General features: G+C 48.9%; 1 protein-coding gene across 1 annotated transcript; it reads right to left on the reverse strand.

Moving 5' to 3' along the window:
• On the reverse strand, nt 1-23358 carry MTG1 (mitochondrial ribosome associated GTPase 1). Its single transcript, XM_071215603.1, has 11 exons — nt 23163-23358; nt 21614-21678; nt 20192-20296; nt 17418-17498; nt 16836-16892; nt 16431-16521; nt 9019-9080; nt 8310-8406; nt 7884-7965; nt 554-666; nt 1-341 (listed from the first exon to the last, which is right to left on the reverse strand). The coding sequence occupies exons 1-11, from the start codon at nt 23272-23274 to the stop codon at nt 178-180; spliced, it is 1029 nt and encodes a 342-aa protein (XP_071071704.1). The 5' UTR covers nt 23275-23358; the 3' UTR covers nt 1-177.
• Nucleotides 23359-23400: the final 42 nt, after the last annotated feature.

The following is a 23400-nucleotide window of genomic DNA, read 5'->3' on the forward strand; positions in this document are numbered from 1 at the left end:
TTCTCGGTGTAAGATTTAAAGAGCAGCCACAGAGCACCCTCCACCCCTCCCCAAGGTCCTTCCCGGTCAGACGCGTAGATGGCTCAGACCCCTGCCCCGTCCACCCAGCCCTGGAGCTGGAGAGGGCGCGGCAGGCAGGGCCAGGCTTCTGGGGCAGGGCCTCACGGCGCTGGGCCCTCAGGGCGCTGCCTCCTCCTGGGGGGCGGCGCTGGGCCCAGCCAAGTACGGCCCCTGCAGGACGTCGCGGTCGAGCATCACTGGGCCCAGGCACCCGCTGCGGAAGGCCCGCAGGAAGTCGCCGGCTGCCGCAGTGTAGTCGGGCTGCATGACGTTCACGGGTCCTGGGGGGAGGTGGGCTGCTGAGGAAGGGGCCTTGGCCTCCAGGGCAGGGCGTGCCCCCTCACAGACGCCCCCAGCCCTCCCCACCGCCCTGCTCCCCCTTCTCCACCCTTCTCCCTCCCCGCCCTCCCTCCTCCCCCTCGTCCCCTCCCGGGGCCCCCACTGACAGGCTGGCACCATCGTCCCCGCTGGATGGGAGGGCCCCCCCACTCACCACAGCCCGTGAGGACCTTCACCCTCTGCGTCTTCCGCAGCCGCACGGCCACACTCTTGAGCACGCTCCCCACGTCGTCGCAGGCACTGCCCAGGCCGTAGTGCTGCACATACCTGCACACAGACCCCGCCAGGTGAACAAGACAGGCCGGCAGGTGAGGGCACAGGTGGGCAGGGCAGGAGCTCCTGGAGCGTCCTGACCGAGCTTCAGGGCAGGGCTGGGCGTTAGCCCTGCATGGCAGCAGCCCCAGAGGCCCCCATCCACACGCCTGAGAAAACCAGCATTCCAGGAAGAGGAGCGGACGCTGAGGACGCCCACGTGCCAGCCAACAGAGGACCTTGGTGCAACCTTCTTCCAGGCCCTGCAACCTGCCGGGTCGGCCCACGTGGGGGGAACTGCAGGAGCCACCAGGGCGAAAGTGGGGTGCCCAGGGCCCCCTGGAACCTTGTGGTTCCAGCACACGGGAGGAAATCCGCAGAAGGGTCTGAGCCCCAGGCCCCCGACAAGGCTTAAAAAAAAGACCTCAAAGTCTCAAACTGTTTCCAAGTTCCTTAACCATCCGAGAACTTTTACACGAATACAGAGATTTCCAGCACCCGAAAAGGTAAAAGGTACCATGTCTGACACCTAATAAACAACGACCAGGCATGCGAAGAAGCAGGAAAATAAACCCACAATGAGGAGAAAAAAACACTCATTTGAAACTGACTCAGAACTGACGCAGATTTACAAAGACATTAGCAGTTATTATAACTGAATTCTAGGTAGTTATGAAATTAAGTAGAGACATGGAAGATTGTTGTTGTTTTTCAGATGATGCAAACTGAACTCCCAGAGAGGAAAACTATGAAAAATAACTAGGTGGCATTAGAGATCAGAATGAGTAAGAAAACGCTAGGAGCCTGGAGGCACTGCAAGAGAAGACATCCAAAAGATGAGCTGTGGGCAGCTCAGCAGCTGAATATGTAAAACTGAAGTCCTGAAGGAGAAGAAAAAGAAGGGACAGAAAAAACACTGGCAGAAATGGGGGGAAATGGGTGTAGCTCAGAGGCTGAGCACCTGCTTCGCATGTACAAGGTCCCGGGTTCAATTCCCAGCACCTCCTAAAAGAAAAAAAGTAAGGAAATAATGTACAAAAACTATTCACAGATCCAGGAAATTCAACAAACTGCAAACACAAAAAACCTGGGGAAACTAGCAAGGCCCCTCACAGTCAAATGCTCAAGAGCAGTGATCATGAGAAAAGAAGTAACAAAGATGCATGAGGCGCCCTCGACAGAACACAAGAGAGAAAAGGTGAAGCGACAACTTTCAAGTAATGAAAAAAAAATCCAGAATTCTCTTTCAGAAAGCCAGGTGAAATAAAGATGTTTCAGACAACCAAAAGCTGAAAGAATTCACCTCCAGCAGACCTGCCCTACAATAAATGTGAAAGGAAAGAGAGAAGTAAAATGGCATCAGATGGAAATACAGACCACAAAAAGGATGATAAACAGTTAAGGATTTTCCCTATTAATAAAAGACACAAGTAGGTTAAAAGGGAAGGATGGAAAATTGCAGGAATATGGCAGAGTAGGAAGCTCCAGGAATCTGTCCTTCCACCAGAACAACTACTGAACTGGAGACACTGTCTGAATCAACTGTTTGAAAACCGTGGACTCTAGGGGAACATTGTGTAGCATCCAGCAAGGAGTGGGAGGAAGAGGCCGGTCCACAATGATTAAATGGGTGAATTCCACCCTCTGTGCAGCAGCTGCCACCCCATTCCCCACCTGTGGCAGACAGAAGTGGAGACCAGGGGATATAACAATCTAGATCCCTTTTAAAAAATTGAATTAAAAAAATAAATAAAAATTACGAAAAAAAAAAAAAAGCAAGCAGGAGGATTGCATCCGGCATCCATGTGGAATCTAAGCCCCCTCTTGACATAGATGTGGAGTGGACACAACCAATCCAAGGTCCACAGGATGGAGGAATAGAATATGGAGTAGAGTGGACTTACTGATATTCTATTCATGAACTATTGTGGTTAGTAATCGAAGAAAACGTGGCATTGGAGTGGAAAAAGTGGCCGTGGTGGCTGCTGGGTGTGGGGAATAGGAGGAAGAGATGAGATGTGGAGGCGTTTTCGGGACTTGGAGTTGTCTTGGGTGGTGCTGCAGGGACAATTACCGGACATTGTATGTCCTCCCACGGCCCACTTGCTGGAACGTGGGAGAGTGTGGGCTATGATGTGGACCACTGACCATGAGGTGCAGCGATGCTCAGAGATGTATTCACCAAATGCAATGAATGTGTCATGATGATGGAGGAGAATGTTGCTATGGGGGGAGTAGTGGGGGGTACATATAAAAATATGTACCCCCCATATGAGGGGACCTCATATTTTTTTAATGTAATATTTTAAAAAATGAATTAAAAAAATAAAAATTAAAAACAAAACAAAACAAAAAAACAATCTAGTTCCCCATGATGTGGAGGGTGTGGTAGGACCACTGATCACAGCCTTTGATCTGCTACTTCAGAACACTGTTGCAACCCACCCCAGGCAAACCAGTGGAGAAAACAAAGTCAGGAAGCTCCCTCAAAATGACAGAAAACAGTAAAGGGCTGCATTTACTGGGCAAGTGCCAATCAAGGAAGCAGCTCCAGAAGAGCCAGGAGAAGCTCTGGCACCCTGGCTGGCCTTGCCCTCTCCGTCCCCAGGGCAGCACAGGTGCTGGACCACTAGAGCCACATCTGCTCCCCTGATCTTGACAGGAGGGCTGAGCTCTGAAGGAGACCACCAGCTGAAGCAGAGCCAATCTGCAAAGACTGTGAAAGGTGTTTTATTCATTGCTTCATCTGGTGGTGGTAGCTCCTGGCACTCCAGGAAGCCTCAATCATAACACAAGCTGGAACCAAACTCAAGAAACAAACAGCTCAGGGGCTAAGTCCCATAGTTAACACTTCACAATATTAAAATGTACAGTGTACAAAAAAAGATGACAAGACAAACTAAGAAACAGAAAATGATGGCCCACCCAAAGGAATAGGAAAAAATCCAAGAAAGTCTTCAATAAAGACTACAATGAAGAAGACTAGAATATGGACAAACCAAAGGCTTTGAAAAAAAGATGCTGGGAGCAGATAAAAATCAGTGGTTAAGCACCTGCTTCCCATGTACAAGGTCCTGGGTTCAATTCCTGAAACCTCCAAAAAAAAAAATGATACTCATTATGCTCAAGATGAAAGAAAATACAGAGAAAGAACTTAAAGTCAGGGAAACAATAAATGAACAATATGGGAATCACAACAAAGAAAGAAAACTTTTTTAAAGAATCCAAACAGAACTACTGAAATTAAACACCACAATAACTGAAAGGAACACAGTTGATGTATGCTATTGACGTTGTTAGGTTGGTATCAAAGCAAAAGAGATTTTTATAATTTTAAGATGTTATATTTAAGCTCTATAGTAACCACAAGAAAAACAACAGAGAATATGCAGAACTCATATAAAAAGAAAGTAGAGCACAGGTTACCAGGAGTAGGGGGCAGGGGCAATGGGGAATTAATGCAAAATCAGTGCAGCGTTTCTCTGGGGCGAGGGAAAGTCCTAGTGATGGATGGTGGGAGGGTCCCATGGCACTGTGGGTGTGGTGAACCCCACGCACAGGGTGCTTGGAGTGGGCTGGGATGGGAAGGTTTGTGACTGTGCTGTAGATGTGAGGGAGGGAGGGAGCAGGTAATGACGATTAAATGCAATCCATGATACTAGACAGAATCTAAGAATGGAGGAAAAAAGGCTCAAAAGGACATTGTTGGGAGCAGATGTGGCTCGAGTGGCTGAGCTCCTGCTTCCCACACAGGAGGTCCTGGTTTGGTTCCTGGTGCCTCCTGAAAACAAAAAAAAAAGCAACAAGCAAACAAGCAAAAAAATAACTAATAGGAACTAATGTGGCTCAATGGCTGAGTGCCAGCTTCCCACAGACGAGATCCCGGACTCCATACCTCAAAAACTAAGAAAGAAAAGAAAGAAAAGAAAGAAAGAATTTTTAAAAGGACATTGTTGGGAAATAAGATAAAATTAGGGTATAAGTTTTATATCAATATTAAGTTTCTTGAACTTGATAACTGCACTGAGGGTGATTACATAAGTGATTATGTTCGTAGGAAATGTACGTAAGTGTTATGGGTTCAGAGAGAACGTGATGTGTGTAACCTGCTCTCCAGTACTCAGAAAACAGATGACTAGATGGACAGCCAGATGGAGAGACACACGGATGCATGCTTGGGCGCATGTGTAGATAATCTGGCAAAGGTGGCAAAACGTTAAAACTGGTGGAGCTGGAGGTTGGCGTTCTCTGTGTGGGGTTTGTAGTGTTTCCTAAATGTCCTGTAAGTTTGAAATTATTTTAAAATAAAAGGTTAAAAAATTTAAGAATGGGAAATATGTTCTGCAGGGGATGTGGAGAAACAGGAACATCCACTCGCTGCTGGTGGGAAGTAAAGCGGTGCCGCTGCTGGGGAGCACAGTCGGCATTTCCTCAGGAGGCTGAGCACAGAACCACCTATGGCAGGTGATCCCACCACTAGGGGTAGACCCCACGGAGTTAAAAGTGGGGACACAAACATACCTGTAACCAGTGCTCACAGACAGCAGCTCTATTCATACCTGCCAGAGGTGTGAAGCAACCCAGATGTCCACCAACCAATGAAAGGGCAAACAAAAGGTAGTTTATACACACACTGGATTATCCAGAGGTAAAAAGGAATGATGTTCTGATAGATGTAACAATAATAAAACTGCATGTGTGAGGGAAAACTGGGGGGGGGGGGGGGCGGTTAATATGGAAACTATTTTCTGCATGATTTTTCCATAAACCTACAACTTCTCTAATAAAAAAATAAGATAATCACTGAAAGAACTGCAAGAATAGGCAAATCCAGTTTTAGCTGAAGATTTCAATATCCCTCAGTAGTTGAGAGTAAAGTAAAAAGAAAATCAGCAAACTAGAAATTAGGAAATAATAAAGATGTTATGAAAGCAATGAAATAAAATACAAAAAAAATACGAGAAATTCAATGAAACCGAAAGCTGGATGGATCTTTGGGGAAACTGATAAACCTCAACCCGATAAAGGACATGTACAAACCACTCAGAACGGACATCCTACTTAATGGCGTGAGATTGAAAGCTTCAGCCTCAGGTCAGCAATGAGACTATGACGTTCACTTTCACCACTTCCATTCAACACCGCAGTGGAGCTTCCGGCCAGTGCAGTAAGACAAGAAATAAAGTCACCGGCCAGTGCAGTAAGGCAAGAAATAAAGTCATCCAGACTTCAAAGGAAAAAGGAAAACTATCTTTATTCGTGGCTGATATGATCATCTAGGCAGAAAATCTGATGGAATCAGACCTAAACCAATGGAGAGATACACCATATTGATGGGTCGGAAGATTCAATATCGTTAAGGTCTTAATTTTCCACAAATTGGCCTATAAATTCAAAACACCAATAAAAAATATAGAGGGCTTTTTTCCTATAGAAACTGACAAACTGCTAAATTCACACGAGAATGCAAAGGACCTAAAATAGCCCAACAAGAATGAGGCCGGGGTCTAGCACTACGCGACGTCAAGGATTATTTTACGGCAATCAAGACAGTCGAACGATCAGTGGACCAGGAGTCCAGAAACACACCAGGTACCGACATGGGGCAAAGACAACTCAGTGACAACTCAGATGTCCCAGAACGACCAGTGATCCATGTGCACAACACTCGACTTTACTCTGTATCTTGCAGCCAGCTCATACAAAAAAATTAATTCAAGAAGGGTCACAGACCTAAATGCAAATCCTGAAACTACAGCTCTTCCAGAAGAAAACAAGGAAAAAACAGTTTGACCTTGGTTTGGCCAAAGATTTCTTAGATATGACAACTAAACACCATCCACAAAAGATCTAATAGATAAACCGGACCTCATCAAATTAACATCTTCTGCTCCTCAAAAAAACACTGTTAAAGTGATGGAAACACAAATCACAGGCTCAGGGAAAATATTTACAAACCTTCCAAACCTCTGATTTAGGAACTGCATCCAGAATTTACACAGAACTCTTACAACTCAAAAAGAAAATAAACAATTCTGTTAAAAAACATAAAGTTAACAGAAGATCTGAATGGACATTTCTGCAAAGTCACACAGATGGCAAACAGGCACATGAAAAGACATTCAGCATCGCTAGTCATCAGGGAAACGCGCACCAGACCGCCTGGCGGCTAAGGTTAGGGCTGAGCAGACCTGCTGGCGCAGACGCCAGAACCAGAGTCTCACTGCCTGCGGGCGGGAGCATGACGTGGGCACAGTCCTTGTGGAAAACAGCCTGACAGTCTCTGAGAAGGTAAACGTGGGCCTTCCAGGGACCAGCCACTGCGCACCTCGTATTCGCCCTAGAGATAAGACAGCGTCCGCACAGGAAGCTTCGGGGCGGCGTTCGTAAAAGCCGGCCTGGAACAGTCATGGCTAGAGACCACACACCCGTGTCCAGGGGGCCCGGCTCAGCCTCAGAGGAATGTCTCAAGACACGGAAGGATCTCGAGACAACTGGGCTGAGAGAAGAAAGTTAGACGAGAGCGCACATACTGTGTGAATCCATTTACAGAAAACTCTAGAAAAGACTAACCCTTAGTGATAGAAAGTGGGACGGGGAGGGGCAAGAAGGAAGGGTGACAAAGGGGACGAGGAACCGTCTGGGGGGAATGTGGGTGATGGCCACATGGGGTGACGGCCTCGTGGACGTGTCCGTATATCAAAACTACCAGGGAAACGGACTTTGGCCCAGTGGTTAGGGCGTCCGTCTACCATATGGGAGGTCCGCGGTTCAAACCCCGGGCCTCCTTGACCCGTGTGGAACTGGCCATGCGCAGTGCTGATGCACGCAAGGAGTGCCGTGCCACGCAAGGGTGTCCCCCGCGTGGGGGAACCCCACGCGCAAGGAGTGCGCCCGTGAGGAAAGCCGCCCAGCATGAAAAGAAAGAGCAGCCTGCCCAGGAATGGCGCCGTCCACACTTCCCGTGCCGCTGACGACAACAGAAGCGGACAAAGAAACAAGACGCAGCAAATAGACACCAAGAACAGACAACCAGGGGAGGGGGGGAAATTAAATAAATAAATAAATCTTTTAAAAAAAAAAAAAAAAAACTACCAAACTGTATACTTTAAAATGTGCGGATTATTGTATAACGTAAAACCTAATAGTGCTGTTAAAAAATAAAAACCTGTGTATCTGCCAGCATGAGAAGGAAGGAGGCGGCGCCGCCCCACCCGCCCCGCGCCGCTCACCTGAAGAGCCGGTGCCGGTTGAGGGTGTACAGAAGGTAGTCCGCCAGGGTCTCCTCCCCCACCAGGTGGTCCAGAACTGTTCCTGGGGAGCAGGCAGCACAGGCTGAGCCGTTCCCGGACCTCCCATACGCCACCCCGTGTTGCAGCCCCAAACTGCCCGATGGCCGAGGGACAGGCCCCAAGGGCTAGACACAGCCGCGGCGTCCTCCTGGGCACAAGCCCTCGCCCGCGAGGGCTGCAGAGCCCCTCCTGCAGGGTGGTAGGGAGGACGAGGGGTCAGAGCATGGCTGGCCCTCCTCGGCCGCAAGCTGCTACGTCCAGTGCCTGAGAGATGGTCTCATACCACGACTTGGAGATCCAGGACCCCAGGCAGTTGCCCTAACGTGGGGCGGGGGCCCAGAAACCACCACCGCCCAGCCAGCTCACCACACAGGGCCAGCTTCAGGCCCGTCTCCACACTTTCGATCCGAGGGTCCAGCACCCCAGGGGTGTCCAGCAGGAACATGAGGGGCCGCTCACACACCTGTAGGCACAGAAGTGTGGCCAGGCTGAGGCGGGGCCCCCTGCCCGCCCACCCCCTACCCAGGCCACTCGGGAAGCCTCAGAGCTGCCGCCCCCCCCAGCCTAGCTGCAGAAGCTGGGGACCCCATGTGGCCAAACAGACACAGCCTCACACCACGGAGCTCAGCCATGGTTGAGTCCAGACAGGCTTGGGGCCCGGGGGAGGCACCCCGAGAAGCCCACCCACGTGCACAACTCTGGCCCAGCCCTAGGGCTCCCGGGGGGGGGGGGGGTTTAAACTGCCCAATAATCTGCAGAGTAAGTGAAGGCATCAGCTTCCAAACAGCCTTCCTGTCTTCTCCCAGGAGAGCAAAAAGGGAACACGGAGAAGCCGGACACCACAGGGACGGAGAGACCGGGCTCCTTCCCAGCGTGCTGCCACCTCCCTGGGCCTCGGCTTCTGCCTTTGGGAGGCGGATGACAAGAGCACCTTCCCAAGGACTGGGACAGGACCCGGGACACGCAGCACTCATGGGAGCGGATGGTGGCAGGTGAAGGGACGCGGGAACAGGAAGGCATGCTGTGGGACGAGCCGCCAGAAAGGGCCTGTCGTGACACGGCCAGGGCCCTCTACCTGAATTCTGGACATCACAGCTCTGGTGATCCCAGGCTGGCCGCCCACCCTGGTGGCTTTTCCTGCAGGACAAAAAGGGCTGTCAAATGTTCGGGAGGCACCCGAGGCCCGGCAAGCAGACATGGAGAAGCCCCAAGGTCAGGGGCCTTCCCAAGCCTGTCTCCCCTCCCTGCCCACCCCCACCTGGCAGGTCACATACAGGCAGAGCTAATGTGCCAGGACCCATGCCCATGCCCGGGGGGGGGGGCAGGGTACTCCAAAAGCCCCCTTGACACAAAGGCCAAGCCAGCACCCCTCCCTCACACACCCTGCTCTCCGCAGGAGACTCAGCCCCTCGGCAGCACCTGCACCTGTAGGCTGAGCTCCTAGCTTGGCTTCTCTGGGCGAAAACCAAGTTAGTGTTTACTCTGAGCACAGGGGCTTCCCTGGGACCAGCTCAGCTGTGTCCCAAAGGAGAGGCTGCTCCACACTTAGTGGAAGCAATGCACAAGTAAAGGCAAGAAAAAAATAAAATAAATAAAAGGTACTCAAATTAGAAAGCCAGAAGTAAACTATATTTGCAGACAACATGAACTTTTATGTAGAAACTCCAAAGGAATCCACAAGAACGCTATTAGAGTTAAGAAACAATTTCAGCAAAGTAACAGGTACAAAATCAACATGCAAAAATCAGTAGCATTTTCATATACTATTACTGGATAATCTGACAAAATAAAGAAAACATTCCATTCACAATAGCAGCCAAAAGAATAAAATACCTAGGAACAAATTTAAGCAAGTATATAAAAGACTTGTACACTGAAAATTACAAAGCACTGTTGATAAAAGACTTGTACACTGAAAATTAAAAAGTACTGTTGAAGGACATTAGAGACCTAAATAAATGGTAAGACTACCATAGTCATGATTGGAAAACTTAATATTGTTATGATGTCCATACTATCTAAAGTGATCAACAAACTTAACACAATCCCTATCAAAATTCCTACAGCCTTTTTTGCAGAAATGGAAAAATCGATCCTCAAATTCATGTGTAATTACAATGGGGCTCGAAAAGCAAAACTATTCTGAAAAAAGAAGAAAAAGTTTGGAAGAATGACACTTCCCAATTTCAGGTTGTACTGCAAAACTACAGCAATCAAAACAGTGTGGTACTGAAGTAAAGATAAACGGATCAACGGAACAGAACTGAAAGTCCAGAAACAAACCGATGAATCTATGGCCAGTTCATTTTCTACAAGGGTGCTAAGTGCAGGCAATGTCTCTTCAACACACAGTGCTAGAAAAACTGGATATCCACAACCAAAAGAATGATATTAAACCCCTGTTTCATTCCATATACAAAAATTACACTCAAAATGGATCAACCACCTAAACTTAAGAGCTAAACCTATAAAACCCTTAGAAGATAACAAAGAAGCAAATCTTCATGACCGGGGATTCGACAATGGAAGTCTTAGATATAACACCAAAAGCACAAGCAACGAAAGAAACAACAGATACATGTGATGTCATCAAAAGTAAAAACTTTTGTGCTTCAAAAGACATTATCAGGAAAGTAAAAAGACAACTTACAGAATGGGAGAAAATAGTTTCAAACCATCCACTGGATAAAGGCTTAATATCTAAAACATATAAAGAACGTTTACAATATAACAACTGGAAGACAAAACTCAATTAAAAAACTGGCAAAGGACTTGAGCAGACATTTCTCTGGTGAAGGCAAACAAATGGCCAATAAGCTTATGAAAAGATGTTGACATCATTAGCCATTACAGAAATGCAAACCATATCACACCCACAATAATGACTATTATTAAAAAAAGAAAAACAGAAAAGTATTGGAGAGGATACAGAGAACCTGAAATCTAGTAGGACTGTAAACGGCGCAGCTACTATGGACAGCAGCGTGGCAGTTCCTCAAAAAGTTAACTATAGAACTGCCATGTGACCCAGCAACCCCACTTCTAGGTAGAGGCTCAAAGAATGTGAAAATAGGTTCTCAAACAGATACTTGCACATCAAAGTTCATCACAGCATTATTCACAATTGCCAAAAGCTGGAAACAGCCCTTGTCCATCAACAGATAATGGATAAACACAACGTGGTTCACACACACAGTGGACTGCTAGTTGCTCCTAAAAATGAAATTCTGAGACATACCACAACATGAAGAAACCTTGAAAACATTATACTCAGTGAAATAAGCCAGATACTTCAGGACAAATGTTGTATGTCACTGATAAGAGATCTCTGGAAATAGAAAATCCAAAGAAAAAGTAGATTAGAGTCTACCAGGGAAGGAGAGAAGGAGGGGAGCAAGAGTGCTTGGTTGGTGGATAGGGTGTGTTTGTGAAAATAGGTAATAAACCATAAATTATTAAATAACTTTTAAAATGTTAACAAAAGAATAAATTTAAAAATAAGTTAAAAAAAGAAAGAGTAAGGCAACCAGCAAGATGGCAATTCCTGCTACAGGGCAGTCAGTAGCCACCCACAGCCATCTAAAGCACCTGTCTGGGCTCCAGGAGACCAGAAGAGCATCCTGCCACATCCTTGAAGGAATGGAAGGCGGAGGCTGCCCATCTGCAGAGAAGGTTTTGAGTAGAGGCTCCACGCCACGGAGGCCAGTGCCCACCCCCCACTGGAGGCACAAGCCGCCTCAGGAGCTGTTCCTCATCTGGAACTGAAAGCTCCACTTCCCAAAAGCAGAGAAGAAATGCTTGGGCACCAGCTTCAACTACCGATTAGTAAATGCAGCGGGCTAAAGCATAATCTCAAGAATAGTTAGTTTGAACCTGTCTAAGTCAGAAGGAAGCTGGCAGCCACCATCTTAACTCCACGCCTGGCATGAGGGGACGCGGGGAGGACTGAAAATCCCAGTGCTGGTGAGGACCAGATTCTTTCCATGCAGGTCAGATTGCAGCTCTAGCCTAAGCCCCAGCCCCACCTCCATCAGGGAGGAAGCCGCGGGGACCTGCGCCAGCCTCTCGGAGAAAATACAGGCCATACCACAGAGGCTGGTGGTCATCCTACTCTGGTGGTACAGCCGCCCCAGGAGCTATTCTGTGGCTGGAATATGAACCAAAAACAGGGGAGGAAGAGAGGAAGGAAGAGACAGTTGGCCACCGACTTCAGCTACTGATCAGTAGACTCGGCTGGCTAAGCTATAACCCCAGGAACAGCTGGGGTGTGAATCTGTCCAAGTCAGAAAGAGGCCAGTGGTCGCCATTTTTACTCCATCCCCAGCATGAGGGGAAGCTGGGCTGAATGAAAATCACAGTGATGGCAGGAACCGGTTTCTTTCACCCAGATCAGCCTGCAGCACTAACCTAGATGTCAGGCCCACCTCTGGCAGGGAGAAAGCTGGCAGGCCCAGAACCAGCCTCTCCAAGTAACTATAGGTACATTCAGTCGGCACAGGCTGAATAATTGGAAGTCCACCAGGGCAACTGCGGTCATCTTGGACCTGCACAGCATAGACTGCTGCCCACACCTGCAGCTGCAGGGAGAAAGCGTCATCAGTCTCTCTGGGCAACTGAAGTCCCGGCCTGCACGTGGATTATTCCACAAAGCTGTGGCTCTGTCCCTACCTCTGGCAAAGGAGAAAGTTGGGAGAAGCTTCACTGGTCCCTGGGACAAGGAGGGCAGCTTGAGCCTCCCCAGCTTATAGCACCAACTACATCCTTGGTTCCTACTGCACAATCAGCATGGGAGAAAGGGCAGGAAGCCCTCAACTACAGAGAAAAACTGCACCCAGAACAAATACATGTGGTAAGCCAGTCAAGACACCAACAAAAATTTACAATCCACACCAAGAAACAGGAAGCTATGGCCCAATTAAAGAAACAAGCTCAACCTCCAGATGACATAAAGGAGTTGAGACAAATAATCATAGATGTTTAAAAAATTCTCCTTAATAAAGTCAATGAGATGGCTAAAGAGAGTAAGGATACTAAGAAGACACTGGATGAATACAAAGAAGAATTTGAAAGCATATATAGAAAAACAGCAGATCTTATGGGAATGAAAGGTGCAATCAATGCAATTTAAAAAACATTGGGATCATTTAATAGATTTCAAGAGGCAGAAGAAAGGCTTGCTGAGCTTGAAGAAATGGCCTCTGAAAGTGAACACACAAAAAAACGGGTGAAAAAAAGAACAGAACAAATTGAACAAGGTCTCAGGGAATTAAACAACAGCAAGTGACATATAAACATACATGTCATAAGTGTTCCAGAAGGAGAAGAGAAGGGAAAAGGGGTAGAAGCAATATTTGAAGAAATAATGGTAGAAAATTTCCCAACCCTATTGAAGGACACAGATATCCATGTCCAAGAAGCACAACGTACTCCCATCTGAAAAAATCCAAATAGACCAACTCCGAGACACACACTAATCAGAATGTCAAATGCCAAAGACAAAGAAAGAATTCCAAGAGCAGCAAGAGAAAAGCAACACATAACATATAAAGGATACCCAATAAGAGTATGTGCTGATTTCTCACCAGAAACCATGGAGGCAAGACAATGGTATATTTAAGATACTAGAAGAGAAAAACTTCCAGCCAAGAATCTTATATCCTGCAAGACTGTCTTTCAAAAATGAGGGTGAGTTTAGAATTTTCACAGATAAACAGAAACTGAAAGAGTCTGTAACCAAGAGACCAGCTTTGCAGGAAATACTAAAGGGTGTGCTAGAGCCTGAAAAGTAACAAAAGGAGAGAGAGGCCTGGAAGAGTCTAGAAATGAAAACTGTATCAGTAAAACTAACTGAAAGTGTCAAAAGAATGGTGAAAACATGGCAGATAAAACCCAAATATTGAGAATAAACTTAACCAACAGTGTAAATGTTGTATTCGAAAACTACAACTCAACGTTAAAAGAAATCAAAAAGACCTAAATAATTGGAAGAACATTCCATGGTTAAAGATTGAAAGACTAAATATCATTAAGATGTCATTTCTACTCAAATTAATATACAGATTCAATGCAATCGTGATAAAAATTCCACCAGCGTTTTTTTAATACATGGGAAACATGATTATCAAATTTATTTGGAAGGGTAAGGGGTCCTAACTATCCAGAAACATCTTAAAAAGGAAAAGCAAAGTCGGAGGACTCTCACTTCCTGACACTCTCACTTCTGGACTTTAAATCATATCACCTAGCTACAGTGGTAAAAATAGCATGGTACTGGCGTAAAGACAGACACAAACAATAGAACCAAATTGATGGATCAGAAATGACCCTCACACATATGGTCAAGTGGTTTTTGGCCGGCCTGTCATGTCCTGCCCAGCTCATGCAGAATAGTCCATTCAACAAATGGTACTGAGAAAACTGGATATCCATAGCCAAAAGAAGGAAAGAGGACCCCTATCTCACACCTTATCTAAAAATTACCTTGAAATGAATCAAAAACCTAAATATAAAAGCAAGAGCCATAAAACTTCTAGAAGAAAATGTAGGAAAATATCTTCAAGACCTGGTAGTAGGAAGTTAATACTTAAAAGCAATAAGAGGACTGAGATAGACTACTGATGTTTAATATATGTAGAATTTTTAATTTCCTTTAATGTAAAAGTGTGGTAATGTACAGAGTTGATGGTAACACATTATAGTGAGTCTAACAGCTGGCTTATAAATGAGGATGTGGCTCAAAATGGTAGTCTAGAGATGTAAATGCCACTTGAAAGAATGCTAGAGAATAATCTAGGGACTGGATAGCACATTAAACCCAGAGGTGGATGAGAACTGTGGTTGATGGTACCAATGCAAGAGTGTCCTTTGTGAGCTAGAGCAGGTGTATATTACTACTGCAGGGTGGAAGGAATATGGAGAAGCATAGGAAAAACACAACTGGAGTGACCTATGGACTGTGGCTAGCCAGTAATAATGAAAATTCATGCATCTATGCCAAAGATATACTGTGTTGATAATGGGACAGTATGGAAAATGTGTGCCAAATGTACATTATGGGTCTGGTAATAATCAGATGATATTATCTCATAATCTGTAACAATTATTCCACCACAGTGTGCTGTGCTGATGGAGGGGTGTCATTTGGAAATCCTTCACATGTGCATGATTATTTTCTAAGTTTATAACTTCTGTCATAAAAATATATTTAAAAAATAATGGTAGAGTGGGTTGGGGGAAAAATACTTTGGTTAGAAGTAACATTTGGAGGATGCTCTTTAATCATTAGTTAAAAATGTTTCACAACAATGCAAGGTATTGGTGGTAGGGTGATATATGAGAGCCCTGAATGATACATGTTTGTTTTTAAGTTCACAACTATTACTATACATACACTTATTATGTATGTTCATATATGAGTGATATGCTTCAAAAATTAAGAAAAAAAGAAAGAAAGAAAGAGTAAAGGAAAAGTGAGTGAGTAAAGTAGGTGATCCTCTTCTGAGAATCAGAAAATAACTCCAAAACAAGGGTACAAGCCTATCTGGGCCATACAAACTGACTCCAAAAATTCCAATGGAGGCTAAAAAAAAAAATTCCTAGTCATTGCAGCATGACTAAAACACACACAGCTTCCCAACGTCAAGATTTTGATGGAAAGCACTCATTTTCAACATGTACATGCCAAAGTGCTTATTAAAAAGTCAGCCTTTCTGCCTAACAGTCAAAGCCACTATGGCAGTTTGAAGTTCTTTTATGAACCCCAGGAAGAGAAAGCCGGTGTTCTTGAACTCATCTGTCCCTGCGGGTGAGGGACCTTTTGAAGGACCACGGCAGTGAGGGCAGTCGCAGGCTGAGTCTGATAAAAACAAAGACCCAGGAAAAAGGAGCCACCACGCGGACCCGGCCCTGTGAGAGAGGACCCCAGGAAGACAGCGACACCCCACGGGCTGGGAGGGGAGGCTGGGGGAGCCAAGGCCGGGCCCCCACAGCTGCGCTCCAGGAGACGGTGGATTCAGGAGGGGAAGGCAGTGACCAGGCAGGATGGGCCGCCGTCTTCACCACGTGGCCGCACGCCGAGAAAGCACCTCTGAGGGTTGATGTGGACATCTCACAGCCTTAACGCTATAAAATTTCACCCCAAATAAATCCACTTCACAAAAGCCAACACATTTCTAGTACTTTGCATTGGCAGCCCTGTGGCAAACTAAGACACCCCAGATTCCGCAATGCTCTGGATTATCTGGATCAAATAAATGACAAAACAAAACAAAGCTTGAAAGCAGTCTTCACACTACAGGTTTTAACACAAAGCGTCCGACGCACAGAGGCCACCTCCCCGCTGGACCCTCTGCCCGCGCTCACTGCTTCAGGAAACCCTCGACAGGCTGGGCAGACGCCTCCTCCTGGAACACCAGTGGAGGGCTGCCCACGGCCCATGGCCCGCTCCTCTCCAGGGAAAGGGCCTGCGGCGGCCGCCCAGCCGCGTACCTTTCCTCAAGTGCCGCCTCCGCAGGGCGTTGATGAGCGAGGACTTGCCCACGTTGGGGAGGCCGACCACCAGCAGGCAGTACTCCAGATTCTGCGGAGGGAGGGGCAGCGTGTCACCGCCCCGGGCTCAGGGGAAGGTACTGATCCCAGCTGCTCTCCAAGAGGGCAGCTCCAGTTCTTTCTGCTGATCAAGAGCACGAAGCTGGGGCCTCCACCGGCCGAGGGGCGCAGCACCCCGTTCTCTGCCAGTGCAGCAGCCCGCTCACGCCCACGCCGAGGCCCAGCTCAGACCTGGGGCTCACGGTGGCGGCCCACGGTGGGGACTGGGACCCCGCGATCTGGCAGGACAAGGTGATGGGCACCGTAAGGCCCTCTCAGTCCCTGCCCCGGGTCCCACCAACTCACCTCTCCTCGGTGATAGCGGGAGCTGCTCCTAATCAATTCCGTCACCATCGGGACAATCTGCAACCAAACAAACCACATGCAAAGCACAGGATCTGAGGCTGACGTTTGCTTAGCACAAGCATTCTTTTCCTGCCACCTCAAAATATCCGGATTATGGACTCCTCGTGTTTCCCTTTTTGTTTACTGGTTAAAAGAACAAAGACCTCATGTTCAAAAGCCCCGTATTGAAAGCTGCCTTCTTGTTTAATTTCTGAAGGTAGCATGTGAAGGCTGGGACTGCAATCACCTTCTAATAAACATGCACACCAAGCTGTGGAATTCTGCCAGAGGATTCCAACATTAACAACTCCAGAATGTGCTTCTGCACCAGTAAAGTTCACTGCAGACTGTTCCAAGTGGAAACCTGCCCCAGGACAGGGCACGGCTCCCCCAGGGGGGGAGCGCCCCACACTGCAGCTGGAAGCCACCACCAGGGATCTTCTCCAAACTCTGCTTCTTCTTAAGGCATAGTCTAATTTACGATACCCCTCAAATGTGTTTAAGCAGAAAAAGCATTAGAGTATAAAAAGAGAAAAAGCCTACCTGATCGGTATTTTCATCCTTTACACAGTTGGTAAAAATGACGTTTTTTAAGCCTTCCCCTTCTAGGCGTTGTATAATTTTCTAAAAGAAGACATTTCCATTTTAAATACTAAATAAAGATACGAAAGGCAGTGTGATACGATAAAAAGAGCGCGATGTCAGAGGACCTGAGGTTGAAGCTCCACCCTGCCAGGTGTGTCTGTCTGCTCAGCCCAGCCACTCGGGACCAACAGGTTCTCATGGAAACAGGTGCCACACCGGGCCAGGGGCCGGGAAAGAATGAGGCCCAGGCCTGCCCTCAAGAAGCTGAGGAGTCGGGACAGCAAGAGACAGACACCAGGTGTGTGCACAGGCAACAGTGAGCCACAACAGGTGAGCCGTGCCAGGTGACCTGCACCAGGTGAGCCGTGCCAGGTGTGGCCTGGATGGCATGGGGTTCCAGCAGAGAGCAGCCAGCCCCATCTGCAGGCTCCAAGAAGGACCCAGAGCAGCTGCCTCCAGAGTGAGGACAGGAAGGAGGGCCTCTGGGCAGAGGACATGGTCAGCTAAGCTGGCTGCTCAGTCCACGTACTCCGGGTGCGGCCAGCAGGGGTACAGCACAGCCTGGACACACAGCCTGCCCTCTTGGACTGCAGCATCGTTTTTATGTAAAACTAGATTATTCTGAAGCCACTTCGAGTACTAGAATGACGCAATTTGTGTCTTAATTTAGAAATCTCACTACTCTTGTGTATTCTGACTAGATTTTATAAAATGGACATGTTAAACTAAGGTTAGAATCCCATCTCACTCCAGAGCATAGAGAGTACTTTAAAAGCCCAAAATCAAATTAAGGTGAATATAAACTTGCTAATCTTAACATGAAATGAAATCAGCATACACTGAAAAGTACTTTTTAGCATCAATATTTTATTGTATGATCAGGAACTAAACTAAAAATACAATCGTTGCTTAAATAAACAACAAAAAGATCACTATCCTAGCTATTCATCATGATGACATAGATTAAGATTTCTGCCGTGAACAGGCACACTGGAGCGTCTCTGTGCAGAGGCACCGGGACACTGCTCTGCGCTCCTCTCCAGAAGCCCCCGCCACAGCAGCCCCTGGGAGCAGAGCGGTGCACCTTTGCCCCCGCCAGTGTGACACTGCTGCACCAAGTCCACAAAAAATAGCATTTTGAGGGCAGAGATGATCACAAATAAGATTCCAAAGTCTCAACTAATAAAAGCAATTGAAAGCATTTGTGATGATAAAAACTAAAACTGGGAAGCAGACTTGGCTCAACGGATAGAGCATCCACCTACCACATGGGAGGTCCGCAGATCAAACTCCGGGCCTCCTTGACCCGTGTGGAGCTGGCCCACGCACGGTGCTGATGCGCGCAAGGAGTGCCGTGCCACACAGGGGTGTCCCCATGTAGGGGAGCCCCATGCACAAAGAGTGCGCCCCGTAAGGAGAGCCACCCAGAGACAAAGAAAGAGCAGCCTGCACAGGAATGGCGCCGCACACACTGAGAGCTGACACAAGATGACGCAACAAAATGAAACACAGATTCCTGTGCCGCTGACAACAGAAGCGGACAAAGAAGAACATGCAGCAAACAGACACAGAGAACAGACAACTGGGGTGGGGGGAGGATATAAATAAACAAATATATCTTTTTTTTTCAAAAAAACTAAAACTGGAAACATAAGCACCTGCAGCGAAAAACGGAAACATGCTGTCCCAAGAACATCGACTGCCACATTTTGCAGCATAGGCGGGTCTGAACTATGGGGTACACTGGTATCGTGGGGGTGGGCCATCACTGTGGGAATGCCTCCCGCTCGGGTTCTCAATGAACAAAGAACTCTTGTGGTTTTAGCACTTAACGTTTCCGAGGAAACCTTGTGGTGGGGATTAAGTAACTCAAATATACCACAAGTAACCTGAAACATATTATTGCTGCTGCAACAAAAGAAAAAATTCTATACATTAACCACTTGCTTAAAAAAAACTGACTTGAATTCAAAAGATGCTGACACCGACTCTTTGCCAAGGATTTGTCAACAAAGCAAGAGAGGCAAAAGTCAACACTTCAAAAGTAACATTTCCAAAATCCTCAGATCGCGTTCTCCAGGACCCCTGTTCTGGGTCACTTGTGTCCCTGACCCTGACATGGAAGAGCTGCCTGGCTTTGGGGAAATCAGCTCCTTTGGGCAGCATTTGTCGCTTTGGAAAACAGAAGATTAAGCTGCCAGCCCTCTGGGGGTGTCAGGGGTCTGGTGGACACTGGGCAGCAAGCGCAACCCCCACAGGAGGCCTTGGGCTGGTGCTATCCAACGCTGCAGCCACTAGCCACATGTGGCTACGCACATTAACAGACTAAAACTAAATAAAATGCAAACACCACTTTTTCAGCTAAGCAGGCACGTTTCCACGCGCACAGCGGCGGGCGGCTGGAGGCTGCCACATCGGGCAGGATGGACACAGAGCAGGCCCACACCTGTGGACACGGGGCTTTGCCCTGGTACAGACCACAGCGGCACAGCCTGACCCTGCCATGGGGCTTCTCAGCACCCAGGCGTTTGAGCCACACATTAAATGTCGGGGAAGCAGGCTGTTCTGAGGCCCACGCTGGAAAACTTCTGCAAGGCAGCCTTCCGCAAGCGCCAGTCCTCCGACTGTGTAAATCAGTACCACATCTGCGAGTCGGCCACCCTCCTGGGCACGGCAGCAGCCCTGGGAGGATCAGACCCGGGCTGCTGCAGGTGTTGGGGAAAGGCCTTTACCTGCTGCTCCGTCAGGTCAGCCAGGTCCATCTTGTTGAGGACAAGCAAGTGAGGCTTAAGGCCAAGGACTTCCTGAAACTGAGGGTTACGGCCTGAAAGTGGGATGTTACAGAATTAAGGCAAAAATTCCTTTACAACTTTACCGCCCAATTAATTTGTTGGATAAGTTCTCCAACAGATGAGCTCCGCCTGCGGCAGACAAGGCAGCCAGCCGCAGACCAAGGGCACGCCGGCCAGCCCAGCCCAGCTCAGAGAGCCAAGAACCCAGCCCAGTCCTGCTCTCCCAGTCCGGAAAGCTGTGCCTTGTCCCCACTGCCTTGGTAACAAAGGCCACTCTCCTTTCTGCAGACTGAGACGCGGGAGGGCTGGATGAGGACATCACGTGGCTCCACAGCCAATAATGACCACAGCAAAACAAAACAAAAAAATCAAGCTCATTTCCCAGTTGCCCAGGCCAAAGCAATGTGTGAGCTGACTGTGGGCCGCCTCTCACCGGGTTCTAACTGTGTTATCTCAGTCGCGGCAGTGCCATGGAGCCACCTTGCAGGCCCTAGAGCCTGCATCGCAGGAGGCCTGGTCCCTGCCCCTCCTGGAAATCCGCTAGGGATTCTGCATGCTGCCCCGAGCTGCTCTCTACACCACCAGCACCCCACTGCTCCTGCCCATCAGTCAGAGATCCTGGACTAATTTTAGGCCCCCTCAAGTGACAGAGCACAGGCAGGAGAGGCTTTTTACCCTTATCTTCTGGGTGCTTCGTGCTTCCCCAACCAGGCCTCTGGGCAGTGGTCACACACACAGCCTGTCTCTAGGCTGGCACTATCTGAAGGGTTAGTGCTCCTGTGCTGTTTTCACAAACTCCACTGGAGTTCCCTAGGCAGGCTGGTAACAGTGCTCAAACCAACATCTTCATCACAGCAGGAGAAGCTAAGTAAGTCTCAAATATAACACCAGAACAGAGTCTGAAAAGTGCAATCATCAACGAACTGGACAATTAACTCTTGCCAAATCATTCATCAAGCACAAGAGGAAAGACTGATTGGCAGGGACATTTCAGATGATGTTCCATGTTCTACCTGGAGAATTCCACTGTGGGGCCAGACTCAGAAGCTTGAGCGCCGGGCAGACGTCCCTGGACAAAGGACGCTACTGCCTGTCCATGGAGAGCTTCTAAAGCTACGGGAGGCCTGGATCCTACGCCTGAGGCCCCGCCATGGTGGAATAGGCCCAGGCGTGGGTACTTTTTAAGGCTCCCAGTAATGATAATGTGCTACAGGGCTTTAAATGCCAGTAGCTATGACACTTGACACTGCTGGCACAGTGGACAGCCAGGACAGAGGAGGTGTGGAAGCACAGGCACCCCCCAGGAAAGCTTCCCGCCGCCTGATGCAGGAAGAGGGGCTCTCCTGCACCACAGAAGGATATCCGGGCATCATGGACCTCGATGATACAGTCCACCAGCTTCAAGCTGCTCTGCATCTTCTTCAGGCCTGGAAAACAGAAGAAGAATGCCTAAGGGAAGGGATCTACAGCCTTTTTCTTCAGGCCTGGAAAACAGAAGAAGAATGCCTAAGGGAAGGGATCTACAGCCTTTTAAGAGTGGTAGAGAATGTGGATGAAGCGGAACCATCAGAACCATCATAAACGACAGAGCAAAGCACGCCAAGCAGCCCTCAGCCCTGAGTGCCATCCAGGCCCTGCACCAGCAGGGGGCAGGAGAGAGAGGGGCGCAAGGCCACCACCACGCCAGCCACTGAGCCTGTGACCTTGGGTGGAACATTTACCCTCCAGGGGTCGTCTCAGCTATGAGACAGAAAGCACCCGCTCAATGTGCATTGTCCTGCTGAGATAATGATGTAAGGGAGACTTCACAGCATGCACCTGTCCAGCTGGGGACAAGGGAGGGGAGTGGCAGGCAATACTGGGCCAGTCCTAGATGTCTTCTTGGGGCAAGGGCAGGGAAAATCACGAGAGGTACGTTTTAAAGGTGCTGCAGGGGAAGCAGATGTGGCTCAAGCCCAGGTTCTGCTCCCAGTGCGTCCAGGAGAAGACGTGCAAGACAGCAAGCTGGCCTGACCGGGAGGCGTGGCGAGCTGATGCAACAAGATGACGCAACAAGGAGACACAAAGAGGAAAGACAAAGACTCAACAAAGCAGGGAGCTGAGGTAGCTCAATCAATTGAGCGCCTCTTCCACAAGAGGCCCCAGGTTCGGTTTCCAGTGCCTCCTAAAGTGAAGAGGAACAGAGATCACACAACGAATGGACACAGAGTGCAGACAGTGAGAGCAAAACAACTGGGGGGGTGGGGGGATAAAGTGAAAATAAGATAAAGGTGCTGCAATGTCAATAAGCTGAATAATTTATAATTTGAAACATGCTTTCATATCCACTCTTGCATGTAATGCTCAAAATAAACACACTTTGTTAAAAAAACATGTGGAGATGCTCCGGGGGATGAAGAGGCTCGTAGGAGGCATTTAAATGCAAGCGGCATGGGGAGGGAACGCAGTTCAGGGGTGGAGTGCCTGCTTCCCACGTCCGAGGTGCTGGATTCAATTCCCGGACCTCCTTTTAAAAATCAGTTAAGTAAGTGCAAGTGGCAGAAGGGACTTAGGCCAGGAAGCAGGACTGACCCAAGTCCAGTTCCACCAGCACTTGCCCTTTCTCAGGACTGCCCGGGTCCATGGACCCCAAGTGCGCGAGGCCCTCGACGCCTGAGCTCGGCCCGACCCCTTCCGGGGGCCAACACAGGGTCTCCGTGCGACGCGGGAGGCGGGAGGCGCGGGCGCCCGCGCTACGGCGAGGAAAGGGGCGCTCGGCCCGAGGACGAACCAGCGCGCCCGGCGCTCCTCCGAGAAGCCGGGTGCGGCGCGGGCGCGGGCCGGGGAGCCGGGGGTGGGGGGCGGCGGGGCGGGGGCGGGGGCCGGAGCGGTGGACGGAGGGCGGGGCCTGCCCCTCCCGCGGGCGCCTCACCCTTGGCCATGTGGCCCGGGAACCACCGAGCCACGTCGCGACCCGCCACGGGGAAGGCCTCCCGCCAAGCGGCCCGGGCCGCGCTGCAGAGCGCGCGCGGGAACAGCCTCATGGCGCCGCTGACCGGAAACGCCGGCGCGGGGCCGCTCCACCGCGAACCCCCTCCGCCGGCGCCGACCCAGCCGCCAGGGTTCCGCCGCTCAAGGCGCGCGCATGCGCACGGCGCCGCCTCCGGCCA

This window comes from Dasypus novemcinctus, chromosome 6 (genome assembly GCF_030445035.2).
Source record: "Dasypus novemcinctus isolate mDasNov1 chromosome 6, mDasNov1.1.hap2, whole genome shotgun sequence".
NCBI classification, from domain to species: domain Eukaryota; kingdom Metazoa; phylum Chordata; class Mammalia; order Cingulata; family Dasypodidae; genus Dasypus; species Dasypus novemcinctus.